The 25,276-nt window shown below is 38.3% G+C and overlaps 1 protein-coding gene across 5 annotated transcripts in view; it reads left to right on the forward strand.

Moving 5' to 3' along the window:
- CNTN4 (contactin 4) overlaps window positions 1-25,276 on the forward strand; it is a 969,481-nt gene that overhangs the window by 615,727 nt on the left and 328,478 nt on the right. For all 5 annotated transcript variants that reach the window (XM_032289676.1, XM_032289672.1, XM_032289675.1 and 2 more), the window contains one exon: window positions 18,558-18,684. In XM_032289676.1, the coding sequence (XP_032145567.1) occupies window positions 18,558-18,684 (127 nt within the window). The remainder of the gene's footprint in view (window positions 1-18,557; window positions 18,685-25,276) is intronic.

The raw sequence follows: 25,276 nt of genomic DNA on the forward strand, positions 1-25,276 counted from the left end.
CATATTCAAACCGTAGTGCTCAGTGTACTAGAATCTCATGTGTTACTTAGTGGTGGTAATACATAGGGAGTAGTTGCCGTAGTATATCACAGTGCCAGTAAGTGCTTGGCTCTGATCTTAGAAGAAACCAAGTTCAGTCCCTGTTCTGCAACCTCTTATAAGGGTGGCCTGTCTCCAGGCCCCTCTTTTCCATCATTAAATGAGGAAGAAAATAGCCCCAGTCTGTAGGTTATATGACAGAGCCCCCAATAACCATTTTTACTTAGAAGAGAACCTAAACCGTTATGCACTCAGTAAATGATGATTATTATTGTCACTATTTTACATGACTCTAAATAGGATACATAGGAGTTATTATTTTTTGATTTGTGGTTTTGTAAACATTCTTTTTTCAAATCTCTGCCTGCCTTGAATGATTATGGCTTTGTTTATCTTTCTCTGACAGAACTTTCTAGTTTCAGTCAGTGGGTAATGTAGAACATATGTCTGGTTTGGATTTCCCAACAAACTTTCAATTAAAATACCAATGTCCCACCAGGAAGAACCGTATTTTGAGCCCTTTTCCTGCCACAAACTTTATCTCCATTGTGTTCTCATTCCCAGCCTCACTGTGGACATCATGACAGCCCTGTCTCCTAAGAAACAATATGAAAAATAATTAAAATAGTTACACATCAGAAAGACAAGCACATCAAACTCAAATTTAGTGGACCTGTTAGAAATATCTTCTCAAAGTTTTGCTTGAGTAGCTTTCAGATTACTCCTTTTCATGCTTCCTAGTTTATATATCTATTGACACATTCACTATGTGCCAAATTACAAACCTGAAACATTTAGAGAAAGACAGAAGTACGGTACTTTAGCTGCCAAAGAGACAGGTGCAAAGGTTCATGAATATTAGTTGAGGAGCTGATGTGCCTGTAATGAGAAAGTACTGCCTGCAGGCATTCTGTGATTGGGCAACTTAATGTCACGGAAGGGAGTGGGGAACCGAGAGTGTCACTGAGGAGTTAAAAACAACAGCAGTTCACCCCAGAAGGGCTTAAAACAGATGGTCTCTAGGAAACTGTGAAATTATGACTGCATGTAGAAAAGGCAACCTCTACACTTTGGTCGTACTTTTGTTTAGTCGAGAAGGAGGATGACTTGGCTCTGGGAGGGTTGGAGAGATAGCTGGGGAAAGAACTGGTTGTTTTCTCCCAGTCCCACAAAAGCTTGGACAACTCTGGATTATAGTATTCTTAATACATGTGAACTAAAGTATCAGAACCCAAAGCAGGTCTTTTAGATCATTTATACCTACTATTAAACAGAAAAATATTTTCCTGTGAGCATGGATAATGGAAGACACATTCCATTATCCATGGATGTGTCATTCAGAGCATAAAAGAGAGGCATTTCCAGCATTTGATCTGAGAGCCATGCAGGTGCCCTTTTTCCTTGGTTATCAGCTCTGGCAGCTGCCTGGTGCTTAAAACAGCCTCATGTGGTTGCTGAAATTACCCTACTCTGCCCTCCTTAAATAGTGCTTCATGATTGTGGATCACCGACAACTGTAACCAGGGGTGCAAAATTCCAATGCATATGCCTGCTCCCCATCCCCAAACCTATCTAATCAGAAAGTTTGGGGAAGGCCATGAATTTCTAAGTCTTCTTTTTTTTTCTTTTGAGACGGAGTCTTGCTCTGTCACCAGGCTTGAGTGCAGTGGCGCAATCTCGGCTCACTACAACCTCCACCTTCTGGGTTCAAGTGATTCTTCCGCCTCAGCCTTCCGAGTAGCTGGGACCACAGGCACCTGCCACCACACCTGGCTAATTTTTTTGCATTTTTAATAGAGACGGGGTTCCACCATGGCCAGGATGGTCTTGATCTCTGGACCTCGTGATCCACCCACCTCGGCCTCCCAGAGTGCTGGGATTACAGTAGTCTTCATTTTTAACTGGCTCCCTGGGAGATTCTTACTGCATGCAAAGAATATACAAAAGCATATTGAAGGCATTAGCACTGCTTTTGGTTAATGATCTTTGTGAAAGGCCACCATTAAAGTGTATGAATTCCAGCTTGAAGCTAATAGTCTCCAGAATGGCTTAGAATGTAGTTAAATATACTTTTTTACAACAAGAAACTGTCCTATGGTGGGGAACAGCATGGAGGAGACACATGATGGAGTTTGCCATATGCATCCAGAAATACCAGAAAGGGCGCAGCTCAAGGAAGCAGATTTCTAGGGAGTAGTTGATCCTAGGGGTGTTCAGGTTGAGGTACAGGCACAAAAATGAACAGTAAGTTCACAGAGAGATTTGTGCCTGCCTTAATTGCTGAAGACCAACCCTATTTGTGTGTATTCACACACACACTGCATTTGGAGAAGTGTAAAAACGAAATAGTAAGAATAGAATGAAGACCAATGACATGAAGAATTAACTGACTGAATACATTGATGTATACTTTTCTATGAATACAGTGTTGATTAGGAGTTTATTAGCTGCAGATGATAACAACTTCAACTCAAATTTGCTTAAATGAAGGGACTTGTTAGCTCTTATATCTGGGAATCTTAGGGATAAAGCTTGCTTGGGACGGAACTTGTTCCAGAGCTGAAACGATGCCATCAGAACTCATTCTGTCCCTATCCTTCAGTTTTGCTCTTTTCTGTTTTGGCTTCATTCTCTTTTTAGGTTCTCTATGTGGGAATCTTTGGAAGCTCCAGGCTTCCTTCTGTAAGCAATTCTAGACTACAAAAGGGGTTTTTCCTTGCAGTTTTATGAAAAGTCCTGCAATGGAGTCTCATTAGCCAGGCTTTAGTCACCCATGCATGGGAACCAATTTAACCAAGACAATGGAATATTAATTGATCAGGCCAATTAATAACTAATAAATAAGAATTAATAACTTATAAATGCTAAGCAGTATTATCTGCTACTCCTGACCTGTGGACAGGGTTTTAGTCTATCCAAACCACTTGAGTTGAAAGAATGAGAGGGTTGGTTCACCAAAAAAAAGTAGAATGCTCTTACCTAATAAGGAGTAGTGGATACTGAGGCAAAAACCACAGATGTCCACTACATAGTTATGTCACTAGGGAAGCAATATAGAGTGAATTAGTAAACTGATATCTCATTTAGATTTGTCTAGCTAAAGCCAATCAATTTAATACATATGTGTTTCTATACTTTTATTCTCATGAGTAAATAGTAATGTACCTAAATATAAATCAGAAAGCTTGCTACAGTGGAGCATGAGATTGTTAGCTTAGTATACTGTTCTTGAGGATATTGTCATGATGGATACACTTCATGATACATTTGCCAGGACCACAGCATGTGCAGTACATAGAGTCTTATGACCCCTAATGTAAACTGTGGGCTTTAGTTAATATGAATGCATTTATATTGGCTCGTCTATTGTAACAAATATAGCTCAGGAATGCAAGATGTTAACAACAGGGGAAAGTGTGTGTGGAGAAGAAGGGTTGTAGGCACACTGTCTGTACTCCCTGCTCAATTTTTCTGTAAACCTCAAACTGCTCTGAAAAATAAAGTCTATTAATTAAAAAGATAAAGTTAGCCATAACTTTTACCAGTCCTCTCTAGAATAAACACTCCATGAGGACAGGACAGCGTCTGCTTTGCACACGGTTATGTCACTTCCATGTAATATTGGAATTGGAATCCAATCTAGGCCCAAAAACTCTGATCAGAAGCCATTTGGGTCAGAAATGTTTGAGAATTTAAAATGTTTGCAATTTTAGAAGAGAAATATAGCCCACAAAACATGCCAGTGTTACATAATAGCATCTCCAGCTGAGTCTGGGTCAGCACTGCATAATCAAAAGCATTTCTAATTCTGCAGCAAAGCATATGAATATTCACACTGAAACTATAAATAGACTCCCATCAGTTGAGGTCAATTTTTGCCTCCAAATGAGTTACAAACTATTTGCATTTGTTGAAAATGCTTCTTTCTTATCATAACTAGGGCTTGACGTCAATATCACCCAATTACTTATTTTTAAGACAGTCATTAATCCATTGTTACTAGAATGTGTCAAGGTTTAAGGTCAGGGTCAGAGTAGGATATGTTGACACAGCCCTACTTACTGTTCTTTTCCACTCCTGCAAACCCTCCAGTAGTGCAGAATTTTCTTCCAAGGAGAAACCCTTTTTATCTTCCAGTACTTCCCCTGTCCTACCACAATTTCTAAGATCTGGCATTACAAACGATTAGGGCCTCATTATGTGTGACACAGTGCATGATGGCGGCAGCATTATTTTGTTAACAAGAGAACAAAGAGATAGTCTGAGAAAGTTCACTTCTCATTTGGATTTTTTTCACTTTGTGCCTTCAGACATACACCAGCTGTTGGCAGACTTCTCTGTTTCTTGGTGTTTAAAATGCTCATTTGAGGGGTTAAAAGAAGGAGGGCGGAAGCAATGACAAATGAAAGAAATGTTTATCCTTTAAGCAGGCATGTCTGTCTCCTCTAATATTTGCTTTGCCTCTACTCTATTCAGCTGAACAACCAAATAGAATACTTATTCAATAGAAATGCTTTGTGCTGGCTAGTTTTTCAAGTAGGCACTTGGGTAAGGCCTTTGAACATGCCTTGCTGTTTATCTTATAAATACTAACAACACTAAATTGTATTTGTAATGATAGTGTGACAGCTGTCCAATCATCGTTTCTACAATCAGTGATTGAATTTTAAAGGAATTCATGCACTCAGGAAAATCACTGTTACAGTATTTCATTTGTTTGTGAATTTCCTTAGGTTATTGCCCATACGTTTTATGAGTAATTTAGATCCATAGAGATGCTGCTGATCTTATAGTTTTTTAGCCAAAATGAATTTCCATAATCATTAGAAAGCCTGGAGGAGAAGGTTCACAGCCAGCAGGACACAGTGGGCCCTGTGTGTGCTTTTCCTGGAACATTCTGGTGGTGGATGAGTAATGGTTCCTCCCATTGTGTTCCCCCTTGATATGAGTGGTGAGGGAGAAAGTGAAATATGAACAGAACCCTGAGAGCACACCCAACAACCCACCTTAGCAGACGAACTTCCCCTACCTTTTCCCTGGTGACTTTGTTCTGCAATGTGATAAAGCAACATGTTCCCACTGATTACACACACATGGAGCATTTACTCCCTTGATTGGGCAAGCGCTCTGCAGGCAAAGCTACTGTGGTTTGTACCAGGATACTTCTGTGCATGCATAATGTAAAAATCTACCTACCCTCCAGATGTGACCCAGATACAGCTCACATCTAAACCCATGCAGTCCTCCTTGGCTGGTATTCTAAGCTTATATTCAAGCCCTTGTGTTCCCCATTAGGTGTCCTAGAGTTTTCCTCCCAAATGAAAATTGTTGCCATTTAAGTGTTTCTACCCAAGACCAGGTGTTTAATCAAACAGCCTATTTGATGTCAAAGGAAGACTGACTGTATATCACAGTGCTAGATTCTTGGCTGTTATGGCAGCACTCCATACCTGTCATTAGGATTAAGGGCTTAAACAACCCTCAGGTGCAACACCTGGGAACTCCACAGCAATGACAAGTAGACTTGAATCTCGAATGTTTAGTTTTCTAAGATGAAGTCATAGTATTGCATTTTTGTTCTTTCCCAACACAGTCAGTTGACTTTGCAACAGATGGAAATATTTTCAGCAACAGAAAAGGGTATTGTTCTAAGAGTCATGCTGGCGAAAGGTGGCCTTCGTCCCATGGAATAGTCACAGAGTGATCTAGCACATAGAACAAAACTCCTCAGGGTAGTTTTCCTTCACTATGTTGTCTGTGCTTATTCCATAACTAGTTTTAAATCTTTAGAATGCATAAAGATCAAGAGATGCTTGCTCAAATGCTGTTTCCTGGGTCCTGATAATTAGCATACAGTAGGTATGGGAGGGACTCAAGAATCTACCTGCTGACAAGCACACTTAGCTAAGGTGATAGAGGTTGTGTTTCCCTTATCTAAAGTGCTTGGAACCAGAGATGTTTCAGACTTTGGATTTTTTTAGGGGGATTTTGAAATATTTGCATATACTTAATGAGATATCTTGGGGATGACACCCAAGTCTAAACATGAAAATCATTAATGTTTCATATATACCTTATACACATAGCCTGAAGGTGACTTATACACTATTTTTAATAATTTTGTGCATGAAACAAAGTTTATACTTTGAACCATCATAAAGCAAAGGTGTCACTATCTCATGTTAGCACTCAAAAAGTTTTGGATTTTGGAACATTTCAGATTTTGGATTTTTGGATTAGGGATGTTCACCTGTTTCAGGCAAGAGGTTTTTTGACATGCTTTGAGAAATAATTATTTTAGGTATAGTTTGACTTATGTTTTTAACCAAGTTGCTTTCTAGGAAATATTTATTCTGAAATTAGATCTACTGCCTGATTTGGCCCAGCTTCTAGGATTGTTCACAGATGCCCTGTAAAAATAAAAATAAAAATAAAACTCCCCAAACTACATTTAGCATCAGTGGAATGTTCCTAGCTCCACCCACCCTGTTGCTTACTGCTTTATGCATGTTATCCTTTGCTGAACTTTCCCTTGGAATCCAGATTTTGTCCTGTAATTGCTCCTTTGGACTTGATACTTGGGCATCTGCCTCACTTCCTTGAGTTAACCGTCGCCTGAGAGTCAAGCTTAGTTTTCTGTGCTCAGCCCCAGGAAACCTCAGGCCAGCCCTATCCATTCAAATTCTCTTGCCCAGCCTGGCTTCCAGCAGCCTGAGTGGTATTCTGTTAGCCTGGGGAGAAGTTCAGGGAAATGCGGAAATGGGCCAAATTAATTAAAAGAAAAAAAAAAGAGATCATTTATGTTCAATACAGCAAATAAGTGGCCTGGCTGTGGAGAGCTGCTTTATTAATGCTTTTCTTAGAGGGTTTTTTTTTAATATAAGTCAAAAAATGTTTTTGTTTTCATTACAGATGTGGTGATTTTTATTCTGTGACTTAGGAAAATAAGATTAAATAATATCTTCTAATAGAAAATTCTATGATTCTATGCATCTCTTTCAGTAATCCAAAAATTTCAGATTACCCCTGATACTACGTTTTACTTCTGGGACACTTGCAGGAAGATGCAGGAAGAAGTCAACGGACAAACATACTGATTTTGTTTTTCCATAAAAAAATAGATTTTAAAAAGAAAAGTTTCAAATGAACAAAGGTATTTGAAATTGTCTGGCTAAAAGCAGTATTTTTCAGTAATTTTCAATATTTGATGAACAAAAGGGGAAAGGGCTTAGTGTCTTTGTAATGGTTGTCTCATCTTTAACCTAAATGAGTTTCTGGTCACGAAATCTCTGCTTTTTGTCCTGAAAATCCAAAGGCTTCCCACTCCTTGTTGAAGCATGAAAGCAGATTTTCTTCAGCCTAGTGTTCTCCGTTTCCTTTATGAAAATGAGTTTATGCATCCTAATTCAAGATAATTTCTGTGGTATGGAACTTCACAGAACACTGGTAGTGAAGTTAGCCTAGTGACTGATTGGCAAGTACCTAGTTACCAAGGAGAAACAAAGTCAGGAAATTATGATGTAACAGTATTGGCACCTGCAGTAGATCCCTCAAGCTGGGGCTCAGATCAGTGGTCTGGAATCCACAAGATCCTATATAGGCTATTGGCATTCCTACTGCCCACTCCCTTATTCCTCCTTTTAACATGATTTTTAGGAATTCCTAGAAGGGTGAAAAATCATTGCCTTCCCCTCCTCCTCTAATAATAATGTGAGCCCCTGCCTCTAATGTCTCCAAGGCAGATGAGGTCCTGGGGTGACTCTCACCCTTTTTCCCAAGTGTAAAAACATTAATCCCAACATCTTGCCACTTAAATAAGCAGACATTCATTACTTATAAATAAATGGGCTGGGATCCAAGATGGCCAAATAGAAACGGTTCTGGAGTGTACTTTCCAGTGAGAACAACACAGAGGGTGAGTGAACACTGCATTTCCAAATGAGTTATTATGGCCCACAGACCAGGAGATTCCCAGGCTGAAAAGTGCCAAGAGTTCCCAGCACGGTTGTTTCAGCCACCAAAGCAGGTCTCTGCACAAAAACTCACACAAATCTGGGCAACCATTTCAGCTGGTGCCTGGAACACCTGGGAGACAGAGCCGCCCATTCAACTGAAAAAAAGGGGGCTGAAACAGGGAGCCAGGTGATCTGGTTCGGCGGGTGCCACCCCTAAAAAGACCAGCAATCTGATATGTTCCGGCAGCAAATGCAGCTGGTCCCAGGATGGTCCAGCTCTGTTGAGAGAAGGGCGTCCACCATTACCGAGTCAGTCTGCCACTACAGAGGCAGCCTGCCATGACAGAGGCAAGCCACCATTACTGAGGCAAACTGCCATTACTGTGGCAGTTCAGACTATACCTCTATAAACAAAAATGCAAGGAAGTTCACACAGCAGCTGGGCAGAGCCCACAGCAGCTCAGCAATGCCTCTGCTGGCAGACTGTGACTAGGCTACCTCCTTGCTGGGCAGGGCAGCTCTGAAAAAATGCAGCAACATGTCAGGAACTTATAAATAAAGTCCCACCTTCCCAGGATAGAGCACCAGGGAAAAAAGGCAGTTATGAGTTCCCCTGCAGCAGACTTAAATGTACCAGCCTAGCAGCTCTGAACATAACAACGGAGCTCACAACTCAGCACTTGAGCTCCTATAAGGGACAGACTGTCTCATCAAGCAGCTCCCTAGCCCCTATAGATCCAAAGAGTCACCTCATAAAGGAGAGCTCAGGTTGACATCTGGAGGGTATCCCTCTGGGACGAACATAACAGAAGAAGAAACTGGCAGCAACCCTTGCTGTTCTGCAGCCGCTGCAGGTGACCCCCAGGCAAGCAGGGTCTGGAGTGGCCCTCCTGCAGTCTTCCAGCAGAGGGGCCTGACTGTTAGAAGGAAAACTAAAAAACAGAGAGAAATAACTTCATCATCAACAAACAGGACACCCACTCAGAGACCCCATCCGAAAGTCACCAACTACAAAGACCATAGGTAGATAAAGCGACTAAGATAGGAAAAAACCAGCACAAAAAGGATGAAAACACCCAAAATCAGAACGCCTTTCCTCCAAGGAATCACAATTCATCACCAGCAAAGGAACAAAGTGGGATGGAGAATGAGTCTGATGAATTGACAGACAGGCTTCAGAAGGTGGGTAATAACAAATTTCTCTGAGCTAAAAGAACATGTTCTAACCCAATGCAAAGAAACTAAGAGCCTTGAAAAAAGGTTTGATGAAATACTAAAGAGAATAAACAGCTTAGAGAAGAATATAAATGACTTAGTGGAGCTGAAAAACACAACATGAGAACTTTGCAAAGCATACACAAGTTTCAATAGCCGAATTGACCAAGCAGAAGAAAGGATTCCAGAGATTGAAGATCAACTAAATGAAATAAAATGAGAAGGCAAGATGAGAGAAAAAAGTGAAAAGAAATGAACAAAGCCTCCAAGAAATATGGGATTATGTGAAAAGACCTAATCTACATTTGATAGGTGTACCTGAATGTGGCAGAGAGAATGAATCCAAGCTGGAAAACACTCTTCAGGATATTATCCAGGAGAACTTCCCCAACCTAGCAAGGCAGGCCAATATTCAAGTCCAGGAAATACAGAGAATGCCACAGAGATATTCCTCAAGAAGAGCAACTCCAAGGCACATAATGATCAGATTCACCAGAGTTGAAATAAAGAAAAATGCTAAGGGCAGTCAGAGAGAAAGGTCAGGTTACCCACAAAGGGAAGCCCATCAGACTCACAGCAGATCTCTCGCCAGAAGAGAGTAAGGGTCAGAAGATACTCAAGCCAGAAGAGAGTGGGGACCAATATTCAACATCCTTAAAGAAAAGAACTTTCAACCCAGAATTTCATATCCAGCCAAACTAAGCTTCATAAGCAAAGGAGAAATAAAATCCTTTATGAAAAAACAACTGCTGAGAGATTTTGTCACCACCAGGCCTGCCTTACTGAAAGCAGCACTAAATATGGAAAGGAACAACCAGTACCAGCCACTCCAAAAACATACCAAATAGCAAAAAGCATCGACACAATGGAGAAACTGCATCAACTAATGGGCAAAACAACCAGCTAGCATCAAAATGGCAGGATCAAATTCACATATAACAATATTAACCTTAAATGTAAATGGACTAAATGCCCCAGTCAAAAGACATAGACTGGCAAATTGGATAAAATGTCAAAACCCATTGGTGTGCTGTATCCAGGAAACCCATCTCACTTGCAAGGACACACATAGGCTAAAAATAAAGGAATGGAGGAAGACTTACCAAGCAAATGGAGAGCAAAAAAAAGCAGGAGTTGCAATCCTAGTCTCTGATAAAATAGACTTTAAACCAACAAGATGAAAAGAGACAAAGAAGGGCATTACATAATGGTAAAAGGATCAATGCAACAAGAAGAGCTAATGATCCTAAATATATATGCACCCAATACAGGAGCACCCAGATACATAAAGCAAGTTCTTAATGACCTACAAAGAGATTTAGACTCCTACACAATAATAATGGGAGATTTTAACACTCCACTGTCAATATTATACAGATCATTGAGACAGAAAATTAACAGGGATATTCAGGACTTGAACTCAGAACTGGACCAAGTAAACCTAATAGACATATACAGAACTCTCCACCCCAAATCCACAGAATATATATTCTTTTCAGCACCACATCACACCTACTCTAAAATTGATCACGTAATTGGAAGTAAATCACTCCTCAGCAAATGCAAAAGAACAAAAATCATAACAAACAGTTTCTAAGACCACAGTGCGATCAAATTAGAACTCAGGATTAAGAAACTAACTCAGAACCACACAACTTCATGGAAACTGAACAACTGGCCCTCGAATGTTGACTGGATAGACAATGAAATGAAGGCAGATATAAAGATGTTCTTCAAAACCAACGAGAATGAAAACACAACATACAAGAATCTCTGGGACACATTTAAAGCAGTCTCTAGAGGAAAACTTATAGCAATAAATGCCTACATGATGAGCAAGGGAAGATCTAAAATCGATAGCCTATCATAAAAACTAAAAGAGCTAGAGGAGCAAGATCAAAAAAACTCAAAAGCTAGCAGAAGACAAGAAATAACTAAGTTCAAAGCAGAACTGAAGGAGATAGAGACACAAAAAACCCTCCAATCAATAAATCCAGGGGCTGATTTTTTGAAAATATCAACAAAATAGACTGCTAGCCAGATTAATAAAAAAGAAAAGAGAGAAGAATCAAATAGATGCAATAAAAAATGATAAAGGGGATATCACCACCGATTCCACAGAAATACAAACTACCGTCAGAGATTACTACAAACAACTCTATGCACACAAACCAGTAAGCCTGGAAGAAATGGATAAATTCCTGGACACTCTCACCCTCCCAAGCCTAAACCAGGAAGAAGTTGAAACCCTGAATAGACCAATAACAATGGCTGAAGTTGAGGCAGCAATTAATAGTCTACCAACCAATAAAAGCCCAGGTCCAGATGGGTTCACAGCTGAATTCTACCAGACATACAAAGAGGAGTTGGTACTATTCTTTCTGAAACCATTGCAAACAATCCAAAAAGAGGCAATCATTCCCAAAATATTTTATGAGACTAACATTGTCCTGATACCAAAACCCAGCAGAGATGCAACAAAAAAAGAAAACTTCAGGCTAATATCCATGATGAACATAGATGCAAAAATCTTCAATAAAATACTGGCAAACCAATTGCAACAGCACATCAAAAAGCTTGTCCATCACGAGCAAGTAGGCTTCATCCCGGGGATGCAAGGCTGGTTCAACATACGCAAGTCTATAAACGTAATCCACCACATAAACAAAACCAAAGACAAAAACCATATGATTATCTCAATAGATGTAGAGAGGCCTTCGACAAAATTCAACAGCCCTTTTTGATAAAAACTGTCAATAAACTAGGTAAGGAGGGACCGTATCTCAAAATAATAAAAGCTATTTATGACAAGCCCACAGCCAGTATCATACTGAATTAGCAAAAACTGGAAGCATTCCCTTTGAAATCTGGCACTAGACAAGGATGCCATCTCTCACCACTCCTATTCAATATAGTATTGGACGTTCGAGCCAGAGCAATCAGGCAAGAAAAAGAAATAAAGGATATTCAATTAGGAAAGGAGGAAGTCAAATTGTCTCTATTTGCAGATGACATGATTGTATATTTAGAAGACCCCATTGTCTCAACCTAAAATCTCCTTAAACTGATAAGCAACTTCAGCAAAGTCTCAGGATACAAAATCAATGTGCAGACATCACAAGCATTCCTATACACCAATAACAGACTTAAAGAGAACCAAATTAAGAACGAACTGCCATTCACAATTGCTACAAAGAGAATAAAATACCTAGGAATACAACTAACAAAGGATGTAAAGGACCTCTTCAAGGAGAACTACAAGTCACTGCTCAACGAAATAAGAGAGGACACAAACAGGTGGAAAAACATTCCATGCTCATATTTAGGAAGAATTAATATTGTGAAAGTGGCCATACTGCCCAAAGTAATTCATAGATTCAATGCCATCCCCATCAAGCTATCTATGACCCTCCTCACAGAGCTGGAAAAAGACACCTTAAACTTTACATGGAACCAAAAGAGAGCCTGCATAGCCAAGACAATTCTAAGCAAAAAGAACAAAGCTGGAGACATCACACTACTTGACTTTAAACTATACTACAGGCTACAGTAATCAAAACAGCATGGTACTAGTACCAAAACAGAGATATAGACCAATGGAACAGAACAGAGGCCTCAGAGGCAATGCCACACCTACAACCATCTGATCTTTAACAAACCTGACAAAAACAAGCAATGGGGAAAGGACTCCCTGTTTAATAAATGGTGGTGGGAAAACTGGCCAGCCATGTGCAGGAAGCAGAAACTGGACACCTTTCTGAGACCTAACACTAAAGTTAACTCCAGATGGATTAAAGACTTAAACATAAGGCCTAACACCATAAAAACCCTAGAAGAAAACCTAGGCAAAACTATTCAGGACATAGGCATAGGCAAGGACTTCATGACTAAAACACCAAAAGCATTCAACAAAAGCCAAAAATATACAAATGGGATCTAATTAAATTCCAGAACTTCTGTACAGCAAAAGAAACAAGATCATTCATCATTAGAATGAATCAGCAACTAACAGAATGGGAAAAATTTTTTGCACTCTACCCATCCAACAAAGGGCTATTATCCAGAATCTATAAAGGGCTATTATCCAGAATCTACAAAGAACTAAAACAGATTTACAAGAAACAAACAAACCTATTCAAAAGTGGGTGAAGAACATGAACAGACACTTTTAAAAAGAAGACATTTATGTATCTAAGAACCATATAAAAAAAGCTCATCATTACTGGTCATTAGAGAAATGCAAATCAAAACCACATTGAGATACCATCTCACACCAGTTAGAATGATGATCATTAAAAAATCTGGAGACAACAGATGCTGGAGATGATGTGGAAAAATAGGAACACTTTTACACGGTTGGTGGGAGTATAAATTAGTTCAGCCATTGTGGAAGACACTGGTGATTCCTCAAGGACCTAGAAATAGAAATTCCATTTGACCCAGCAATCCCATTACTAGGTATATATCCAAAGGATTATAAATCATTCTATTATAAAGATACATGCACACGTATGTTCATAGCAGCACTGTTTACAATAGCGAAGACCTGGAACCAACCCAAATGCCCATCAATGATAGACTGGACAGGGAAAATGTGGCACATGTCACCATGGAATACTATGCAACCATTAAAAAGGATAAATTTGTGTCCTTTGTAGGGACATGGATGAATCTGGAAACCATAATTCTCATCAAACTGACACAAGAACAGAAAACCAAACACTACATGTTCTCACTCATAGGCGGGTGTTGAACAATGAGAATTCATGGGCACCAGGAGGGGAGCATCACACACTGGGGTCTGTTGCGGGGGAAAAAGGAGGGACAGCATAGGGGTAGGGAGGCTGGGGAGGGATAAGGAGGAGAAATGCCAAATATAGGTGACGGGGGGATGGAGACAGCAAACTGCATTGCCATGTATGTACCTATGCAACAATCCTGCATGTTTTGCACATGTACCCCAGAACCTAAAGTGCAATAAAAAATATATAAATATAAATAAATAAATAAATCATAGTAGTTAAGAATACACACAGCATGTGCTGTGTGTATCAAGTGAAGATAAACTTTACAGGTCAGTGGACTGTTGTGATCTCTAAGGATGCCTGCTCTTTGTCAGTTCTGTGCAGTACTTGTTGGGGAGGGTGGGATATCTCACAATTAGCTTCTGGAGTTCAACTACAGGTGTTCTAAGAAAGGGTTAGTTGGCCAGGTGTGGTGGCTCACACCTGTAATCCTAGCACTTTGGGAGGCCGAGGCTGATGCAGGAGAATTGCTTGAATCCAGGAGGTGGAGGTTGTGGTGAGCTGAGATGGTGCCACTGCACTCTAGCCTGGGTGACAGAGTGAGACCCTGCTTAAAAAAATAATAATAAGAAGAAAGGATTAGTTTGTGCATCAGTCCTAGACCTTGACACATTCATGTGAGTTAGTTTTATAGCTTTCTGTCCTCGATGCTTCTTTCTCAACTATTAGTCCAGGCAGGCATGCGCTAAAATTACCTTTCTAAATGTTATCAAGCAAAGATTTGCTGGTTAGATTTTGCCCAACAAAAAATGTCTAGGAGTGGGTCTAAAACTGCTGCTGGCTGATGTTCTGTTCTTAGGAAATGGAAAGCTAGGAATAGAAGGATCTGTGTTAGTAGTTCTCAAACTTCAGTGTGCAAAAGAATCACCCAGAGAGCTAGGTTAAAGGGCAGATTAATGGACCCCAGATTCTTCTGGTGTAGTCAGTCTGAACTGAGATTTAATAAAACAAGCATGGCATGATAATAATGCAGGTGGTCTACAGTCTAACTCTGAGACACATTGTATTGTTATATCCTGTCCTCTGTCATTTGCTGAGATGCTCCTTTACCTCTTTTGACTGAAAATCACAGCCACTCTTCTGGTTACATAGAACAACTTACTGTGACAAAGAAAAGGATGAACTTTATCTTCTAGGCTTTGAAAATGGTAAATGCACAGTCTTTTGTGTGTGCCTTCGAGACACTTGAAAGTCACTTTGTGGCAACTACACAGAGACAGAACAAACTTAGGGATGCCTCTCCCCGTTTCATCTCACAACGCCTCTCTCGGGACTCTTTGTCTCACCCAGGCACCTCAAGGTTTTGGTGAAATAAAGCAGCTCTTTTTTCTCAAAAACATTGTTAACCCTAGTCCAAAGGTTTAAAAGCTAGGATATCTGGGTTTTTTTTTGTTTTTGTTTTGTTTTGTTTTGTTTTTTTCTTAATACCGACCTGGTTAGCTAAGCTTTCTAAAATCTCTTCCTTCATCTTTGTGAACTCAAATAGCTCATGCACAAAAGCCTGTGGATTTCCTTCGATGAGAACTGAAATATTGTTCCCTTTATGCTAATGTTAATTTTCAGGCAGTGAGCTTGGTTAACTAGGAGAAAATAAAAACTTTAGATGGAGAGCATTATTTATAGTGAATGCAAAACTTCATTATTATCAATTCTTTTTACAAAATACACAGAAAAAGTATCTTTTTGTTATTTAAATATGGCATGGCTACATTGAGAAATAGTACAGATGTTATTCCACAGCCTCTCAGCTGCATCCTGAGTAATCATTATTATGTTTTATTCTTATTTGGAATTACTAGTAATAGAGTCTATATTTCTGTATGAAATTCAAATCAGGGAACACCAATGAATTGAGATGATTGATATTATATACACACACACATAATTTTGGAATTGGGAAAACAATGGAAATATTTCTCTCTTAGAGAAAAACCACCAAACTTGCTTCTATGCGAATGATCTTGATGAATAACATTTTTTATTTACCTCGATGTGCCCAAAATTCACTTAATTCTTTACCATTGAAATGAGCTAAGATTTGATCAATACCTAAATTTGTTTTGAAAATATCTGTGTAATTATTAAAAATCTGAAATTAAACTGTCTGGATTTTGAAATATCCAACTTTAAACACAAGTATTTTTTTTAAAAAGTACTTGTCTGTTTACTTTTTTTAATGATTTTATTTTGTGTGCTTTCATAAATTTTTTTTTTTTTTTTGGTTTCTTAAACTTCTTATTGATGTGGTGGTATTTTGTGCATGGAATAAGGAGAGACAGTAGTAGTGGTAATATATTTCATGACATCTTTGAATGCAAATTATATGTGTAAGTACATGCATGTTTATGGGAAAATATTCCTGGCTGTTTTCTTTTTCTTTGTTATTGCTTTATTTTGTTTTCGTTAGAGATAGTGTCTTGCTCTGTCATCCAGGCTGGAGTGTGGTGGCAATGATCATGACTAACTACAGCCTTGATTTCCCAGGCTCAAGCTATCCTCCCACCTCAGCCTCCTGAGTAGCTGGGACTATAGGCACCCAACCAAGCCTGGCTAATTTTTTAAATTTTTGGTAGACATGGGGTTTCCCTGTGTTGCCCAGGTTTGTCTTGAACCCCTGGGTTCAAGCAGTCCTCCATGCCTCAGCCTCTCAGAGTGCTGGGATTAGAGGCATGAGCCACTGTGCCCAGCTTGTTTTCCCATTTTAATCTCATATAGAATCACTGGCCTAGTCCAATCTTACTGATTTTTAGATGACACATTTGAGACATACAAAGACTAGGTGATTTTCCAGAGGTCCTGGAGTTAGTATTTGACGCAAGGCATTGAAACTCAGTCCGTGGTCTTTCTGAATCCTCATCCTTCTCTTTCTTGCAACAAGAGCATGGGCTGTCTTCATTCCCCTATAATAAGACAGAATTCTGTTTGGTCATTTTGTCTTCTTAGTTTTCTTGTATTTCAACCTTAGCATGAAGGTTTTTTTTTTTTTTTCTTTATGTCTGAGTTAAATGCCTTAGAAATTATTTTGCCAGGCTTCACCTAGATCCCCAAACTAGCTTTATTCTTTTTTCTCTGTACTGATGCACCTGAATGAATTCAGTCTCATCCTGTCACCTATCAACAAAAATCTGGTTATCAAGGTTTTCCAGGATAGCAGTTGCAATTTTTGCCCTTCAAAATAATCACATATAAGTTGATGTGGACTGTCAGCTGCTGAGTGATATTTAATGTAACTTTACATCATAGCCTCTGGTGATTCTACCTCACAACTCATCAAGCGGTACCTAAGTAAGCTAATTGAATACATTAAAAATTGAAAAAAATACTTTTAAATAAAACAAATTCTTATTGATTACCCTGTGTGTATATATACCACTGTACTTGGTACCACAAGAGATACAAAAAATAGGTATAATACAGCAAGCTGTCAAAGAGCTTATAATCTAGACAAGGGAAAAGAAAGTGTACTTTCTATCAAATGCACTTAGTACAAAAAGATAAATGTTTTGGGAAATATAATTTTTAAATTAAGAGGTTAAAGGAAAAAGGTGAGGGTCTAGAAGAGTCTTCTAGGAAAAAGAATTTGAACTTGACTTTGAAAAATGAAAATCACTTTCATGGGCATAAGTGGTGAGGTGCATTTTGAACAATATGGTATTACACTGTAGTCTAGAAGCATATGTACTCTACACTGCCACTTAAGATATGGTTTGTGGATCATTCTTGTCTTTGAACTTTGCTACTGCTCCATGGCAAAGTAAGTCTCATGCATCCAGTTTCTCTTGTTGAGAGAAAGCACTTAGAAATGCATGGCTGTTTGACATGGCTTCACCATCCAAGCACATAATCAGTGGACTCAAATCACTGCACCTGTTATAGACCAGTTTGGGTGTTGCTGAGTCATGTGTGGTACCAGCTATGTGATATTTATGCAAGGTAGACCATATATGGCTTCATGAGACATTGGGAAAACAAAGAACCTAGTTCTTCACTGCAGATAATTTCAGAATAAAGACTGTAGGTTTTTCTCTATTTGCCTACATAGTCATTTTAAGAAACTGTGGTGTATGTTACACCACAGAGCTATTACTCATTATTGACTTATTTACCATACCATCTTTGCTTCTTTCTCATTATGTCATCTCATTACAGCACAGAAAAAAATGTTAGCTTTATGACACTAGACAGCCATCCACAATGCAGCAGCACAAAAGGGATACAGGACATACAAAGTAAAGGGGCAGACTAAAGACAGGCAGAACAATACATAGAGGAGAGAAAGGGAGACATCCAGCAGCCTGTACATGGAAGTCATTTGTAAAATATGTGACCGATGTGAAATAAGAGAGCACATATTTTCACTTCATTCTAATCCATAGATTAACTTTGAATGGGATTTTTTTTTCCAGAAGCTGACACAGAGCCTGTTATGCCTCACTATTTTTTGTTAATTTATTTCTATTATTTTCTTTATGTTGTTGTTTCCTGTTGTTGTTCCTATTTGGAAGGTATTCTTCATTTCGCACGGTTTCTCTTCTTGTTTCAGATGATTCCACACTGCATGGCCCGATTTTTATTCAAGAACCAAGTCCTGTAATGTTCCCTTTGGATTCTGAGGAGAAAAAAGTGAAGCTCAATTGTGAAGTTAAAGGAAATCCAAAACCTCATATCAGGTTTGTTGATTTAAAAGCATGTGTTTCCATGCATATAGTTTCTGTTATTAAAATCAACAAATACTTATACAGTGCTGGCTACCTAAAGAACATTAATTAATTAATTAATTAATTAATCTTTATTTATTTATTTAGAGATGAAGTCTTGCTCTTTCAGTTGCCCAGCCAGCAGTGTAGTGTGCAACCTCTGCTAACTGCAACCTCTACCTCCCAGGTTCAAGTGATTCTCTTGCCTCAGCCTCCTGAGTAGCTGGGATTACAGGCATGGGCCACCATGTGCAGCCATCTTCTATGGCAAAATTCCTTCTCTACTAAAAATACAAAAATTAACTGCACATGGTGGTGCATGCTCGTAATCCCCAGCTACTGTTCACCAGGCTGGTCTCCTGACCTCAAGAGATTTACTCGCCTCACTCTCCCAAAGTGTTGGGATTATAAGCACGAGCCACTGCGCCGGGCTGTATTTTTATTTTTTGAGACAGGGTCTCCTCTGTCACCCAGGTTGGAGTGCAGTGGCTCAATCTCAGCTCACTACAACCTCTGCCTCCTGAGTTCAAAGGATTCTTGCACCTTGGCCTCCAGAGTATCTGAGATTATAGGCACATGCCAGCTAATTTTGATATTTTCAGTAGAGATGGGGTTTCACCATGTTGGCCAAACTGATCTTGAATTCCTGACCTCAAGTGATTTGCCTGTCCTGGCCTCCCAAAGTGCTGAGATTATAGGCATGAGCTACCATGCCCAGCCCATAAAGAGCTTTTAGACAGGCATTAGAGAATATTCTGAAAGTCTAAGGAGATGATTGTTTCATGAAAAGTTAAGTATCCAACCTCTGTTTTTTGTAGTACTGGGAATTAAATATCCTGATTGACTTCCTTGTTGAAAACATTAACAATTCATTACCACTTATATTTAACTAAAAAACCACATTTTAAACTATATTAGTATACTGGCAGCAAAGTGAGAAATGTCAGAAGTCCAAAAGTAAGTGGCTTTCGAACCCAAGAAGTAAGCTGAATATTAAAGGCAATTTTCATGTTAATAAACTTCAAATATGAATTGAGCTTTGGTTTCCATGGCCTCAAAAGAACAAAGATCACAAGACAAAGCCTAGACAACCCACAGGAGAATCCAACATGAGAACATCTCCCAGACTAAATCTGGGATACGAGGGCTACATCTTTAGAGTAAATGTGAACAAGAAATAAGCTTGACTTCCAAAGAGACTGTAAAGCACAGGTAATTTTGTATTTCAAACATTAAACCCTAGTGGTTCGAGTAGCAGATGAGATATAACTGAAAAGAGAGTCTGGAAGCTGCAAGATAGGTCTGAAGAAATCCTCCAGAGGCAGCAGAAAGAGACAAGGGGAAGAAGAGCACTTTAAAAAGAAAGAGAAAAAATATCTAATCAGGATTCCAGAAGAAACAACAAGAAAGACTGAGGCACAAGCATTATGTAAAGAGCAAGCTAAGAATGTTCCAAACTAATTAAAACTTTCAAACTATAGCTCCAGGAAGCCCCATGCACTTCAAGCAGTATAAATAAAAATGAAGTCACGTCTAGAATAGTGAAATAGTAGAACACCAAGTCAAACAGATGATCATAAAAGTAGCCAAAGTTGTAATACAGATAACATTCGAAGAGATCTGGCAGCTCACTTCTCAATAGCAACAAAACAGCAGGAGACAGAAGAAAGAATCTTCAGTATACTGAGAGAAACTGTCAAATTTATAGATATAGCCTAAATACTTTTTTAAAAGGAAAACAAAATACATTCATTTTTAGGCAGACAGCAACCAAAGTCTGACTCCAGCAGACCTTCAAGTACGTCTCAAGTACTAAGAGACGTACTTGAGGCAGCATAAAAAAATGATTCCAGATAGACGAGGTGAGCTACAAGAGTAAATGATAAGTAAAGCAAATGGTAAATGTTAGTAATTCCACAAAAAAATTTATTGCACAGAACAATAAAAAGAATACTATCTTGTGAAGATTAAAAAAAGAAAAGTTAAAATTCATGACATTAGAATCAAATTTTTAAAAGATGTACTAGACAATGGATTGTCTATATGTTTAAATAAACAAAATTTGACCCCAACTGCACAGCATATATAAAAATCAATTCCAAGTGTATAAAAGACCTAACTGGGAAATTTGCAATACTTTTAAAAGCAAATAGGTATACATATTTATGAGTTTGGAGAAGGAAGATATTTCCTAAATATGACAGAAAAAGTACAACTTATAAAAGAAAATACTGTATTAATATTTACTTATGTTCAGTAGAAGATACTGAAATAAGCAAAATTACAAACTTTAAACTTGAAGAAGATTTTTAAATATACTTGTTATTGAGGAGGGATTAATACCCAGACCATTTAAAGAATTTTCACAAACTGAATGTAGAAAACAACCCAGCTGAAACATTAGCGAAACACTTCAACAAGTACTTCTAAGAAAATGAAAACCAAAAATTCAGTAAAAATAAAAAGATTGCCAATATCATGAGTGAACAGAAATATATAATTAAAACTGCAACAACATACTCTTTCAAAACTACCAGATTCACAAATTTAAAAGACTGACAGTTTGTTGATGAAGATGTAGAGCAAAAAGAACCCTTGATTGAACACTGCTGGTAGCAATGTAAATTGGTAAAATAGACTGTAAAAAAACAAAACAAACAACAACAACAACAAAAAAAAAAAAAACAAGCACTCCTTAGTAAAGCTAAAGATGCATATACTCTATGATCCAGTGTACATAATAATGTTCATAGCATATTCACAAATACACATAACCTGGTATGTTCATACAAGGTAACCTCCTGCAGTAGTAAAAATGAACGAGTGACAGCTGCAACAACATGGGTGAATCTCAACAACATAATTTGGAGTAAACCAGTTCACAGCCATATACATAATGTATAATTTCATAATGATAAAGTTTGAAAGTGGTTGAGATGGAGTGATTGTTCAAGATATAGAGGAAGCAAAACTTTACCTCTCCTCTCTTAGGATTTTTCAGCTGATCCTGAGAATTAAATTTACATAGAGCAGATCGAAAGGATAAAACCATACTAATTTATTTAATACAAGTTTTACGTGGCAAGGAATCCATCATAAGAAAATGAAAACCCAGAAACGCAGTTCTCACTGCACATTTATATACTGAATTGGACAAAGAGTAATAAATTGTGAAAATAACTAAGTTATGTGGGGAGCTAGAAGAAAATATCTGAACAAGGTCTAGACAAAGTTTCCTCTATCTCAACTTCCTGTCCTTGATGATAAGAATGTTACTTTCCTTCTAAAATAGAAAGGGCGTCTCTGGCATGGGGATTTCATTTCTTGCCTTTTAGAAAAAGAATGAAGGTGAAAGTGGCAGTCTTGTACCTGCTGTTTTCCAAGTGCCTTTAGTCAATATAGTCTGAGCACAGTGGCTCACACCTGTAATCCCAACACTTTGGGAGGCCGAGGGAGGAGAATGGCTTGAGGCCAGGAGTTAGAGATCAATCTGGGCAACATAGTGAGACCCCCCTATCTCTACAAAAATAATTTAAAAATTAGTCGGGCATGATGGTGCACACCTGTAGTCGTAGCTACTTAGGAGGCTGAAGGGGGAAGATAGCTTGAGTCCAGGAGTTCTAGGCTGCAGTGGGCTGTGATTGCACTACGTTCTATCTTGGGTGACAGACCACAAGATCCAGTCTCTAAAAAAATAAATAAATAAAAGTCAATATGCCAGAGCAGCATATTTTGGGGTGTTATACTCTGAAAGCTTTCAAAGGATAATAACATACATGATAAAATTACAAAGAATATCACAGGAATGAAAAGCCAAAATTAAAGATTATAATTAACCATTAAGAGGGGGTGGTTATAATCAAAGTAGATACAGCAGACTTCTAAAGTGATAATATCCCTTTTAAACACAGATTTTCATTGCCTTGTGATTTTTTATAACTTACATACATCTCATAAATATTATGCCTCTATTTAAATTTGATAATTGAAAACTTGAGGCTAACAACCAATAGCTAATGTTATGTGTAAAAACCAAAGAAATATATATGTTATAGTTTAGGAGAGATTGCAGTCATCAAGTAGGGAGAAATGGGATTTGAACTGAGATCAGTAATTTTCAAATAGGCAGAGGGTAAAGAACATTCAGTGCAAGTTAAAGGATGGCAATATTCGTACAGTGGATATTATTTTAGAATTTACTTTATGTGCTCACTTTCCCATTCATTCATTTATCAAATATATTCATTATTCATCATTCATACCTCACCAGTGTTTTTCAAACTGAATTCCAGGGCACATGGGATTGGCTTAAAGATTACCAGAGATAGAAAAATAACAGAAATTCCATCCAAGATTCAACCTTCGTAGCTCTTCTTTGAACTAGGTCATATATTAGGGTTCCGAAGAATATGTCATCTAGACAAAGTATTTAAACTTCTATATTAAGCAGCTGCAATGCACCATGCTAGGTCTGAGTATTCAAAGGTTAATCAACTCTACAACATGTTCTACTAGTACTGTTAATTTGAGGACTGCCTAGATGTGGACGTAGTTGGAGTACTATGATGTAAATGCAAGTAAAAAATGACCAACTTCTAGGGTGCCCTGGAGGAAAGAAAGTCTAATTCAGAATGGGGAGGGCAAATGTCACTGAAGCCTTCATAGAAAAGGAGGTATTTTCATCTATTTGGAGGGCGAATGGTTTCTCATCACATGGATAAGGAAAATAAGTACATTCCAGAAAGTAAGAAAACAATAACTCTCTAATGGACCTTATAATTAGGATGAACATATAATTTATCATCTAAGGGCACTTTTTAAAGTGGAAGGCCGCTGTTCATAATTATTCTAGGACAGCAGGTGTAAACCCAGCAATGTCTTAAGCAAGCCAGAATGAATAGTTATTCCCTAGAATATATTAAGCCCAAGGCTAAATCAAAGATTTTTAAATACTTTATGCAGTAAAGAATGCAGGAAGCAAATGCTCTTAGATACATAAATGATGAGTTAACTGGTCCCTGTTTTCCTTACATAGCCAAGTGTAAGTTCAGATGTTAGCCATAACTGAAAACAAATTTTGCAGCAGAATTTGGCAAGTTGCTGCTTTGTTTTTCCCCAAACTGTGACCTTTAATTAACACTGCTTTTGTAACATTGTGTTTCTAGATAAAGGAGCTTGCCTTGTTATTTAAAACAAGCAGTGAAACAGAAACCTATTATGTTTTTAGATTGCCAAGAAACACTGAGAACAAAACTTTTTAATCAAATGCACTAGCAATTTATTGCACTGTACTTCTTGCCTTTAAACCTTTGGCAGTTTCTCTGTAACAATAAGAGGGGTACTTGGGAGCTAAAAAATTCCTCTTGTTGAAAGAAAGCGCAAGAGGAAGAATGGAGAGATCAGGTATTTTCAGACACCTTTCTGGCTGAACTTTTTCATTCTTCAGGCTGACTTTCAGGGGGAAGAACAAGTAGGAGAAATTCCAAAGCGAGTCTCCATGGGGATTTTCAGCACTAGGTTTTCTCCTCAGACACTGCAACTGACCTCTCTTCTTTGTGTTTATTCCCTCAACCGAGCGTTCTCTTTTGTTTCCTGACCCTCAATTTTGAAAGGATTGACCCAGACCCAAAAAATTTAAGAAGTTTTAACTTGTGCCAACTTCCCTTGTATTAAACTTCCCTAAGGACATGTGACATTACTTAATGCACTCAGCATCCCTTTCCAGTTAAAGAAATGTTCACTTACTTGGTTGGAGTACTTTTGCTGTGAGCTTTGCAGAAAACAAATCCCAAGTCATAAATGTCCTTCCTTTCCCTTAGTGCCAAGTTGAAACCATCAACAAAGAAACAGGATTTTGCTACACGAATCCTATAGATACCTTCCCAGCAAAGTCACAACATTTTACCCTCCAGAGCTTCAGTGTCTGGTTGTGCACAACTCCACTCTCTGGAGAGAGCAGAGTCGTGGTTCCTTAAGTGATTCAGAAATCAGGTTATGAGACTCACAAATTTCTCTTGTCCCTTGGGAAAATCTGTTTGCTCCAAATGAGCATTGCCTTTATATTACCAACACTTAAAAGATTCCTCAAACATTGAAAATAAATTGTGAATTTTTTAAGAGTGTTTCAGTAAACAATGAGATAAGAAATTCAGTGCAATCCACATTCAATTGGAATGAACAGTGACTGCACTGCAGTAAAACTTGGTATAGTGCTTCATAATAGAGACTCAACTGCATTTCAGAGAAAGCACTTTATTTTCTAAATAATCCCTTTTCCTTTGCTATTTGTATGTAAAAGCAGGCGATAAAGTAGATTAATGGACTTTCTGCACAGCATTTTGGTTGAGATGACTAGTGTAGACAAACCTACAGAGGAGCTCTCATTATGCCCATAACCACTTTTCTAAAAAGACTCGCATGGTCCTACTCCTAAATTCCACACTCTGCTTGCAGCTCACATTATATTGCAATTTCCTCTTTGAGTTCTTAGATTTGTCATATTAAATTGCTCTACTATCATTTGAAGTAAGAGTTATGGCCAAGACGTGATCAGCTGACTCAAAAA

Source organism: Sapajus apella, unplaced genomic scaffold (genome assembly GCF_009761245.1).
Source record: "Sapajus apella isolate SASKATOON/1434 unplaced genomic scaffold, GSC_monkey_1.0 scaffold23, whole genome shotgun sequence".
Classification (NCBI taxonomy): domain Eukaryota; kingdom Metazoa; phylum Chordata; class Mammalia; order Primates; family Cebidae; genus Sapajus; species Sapajus apella.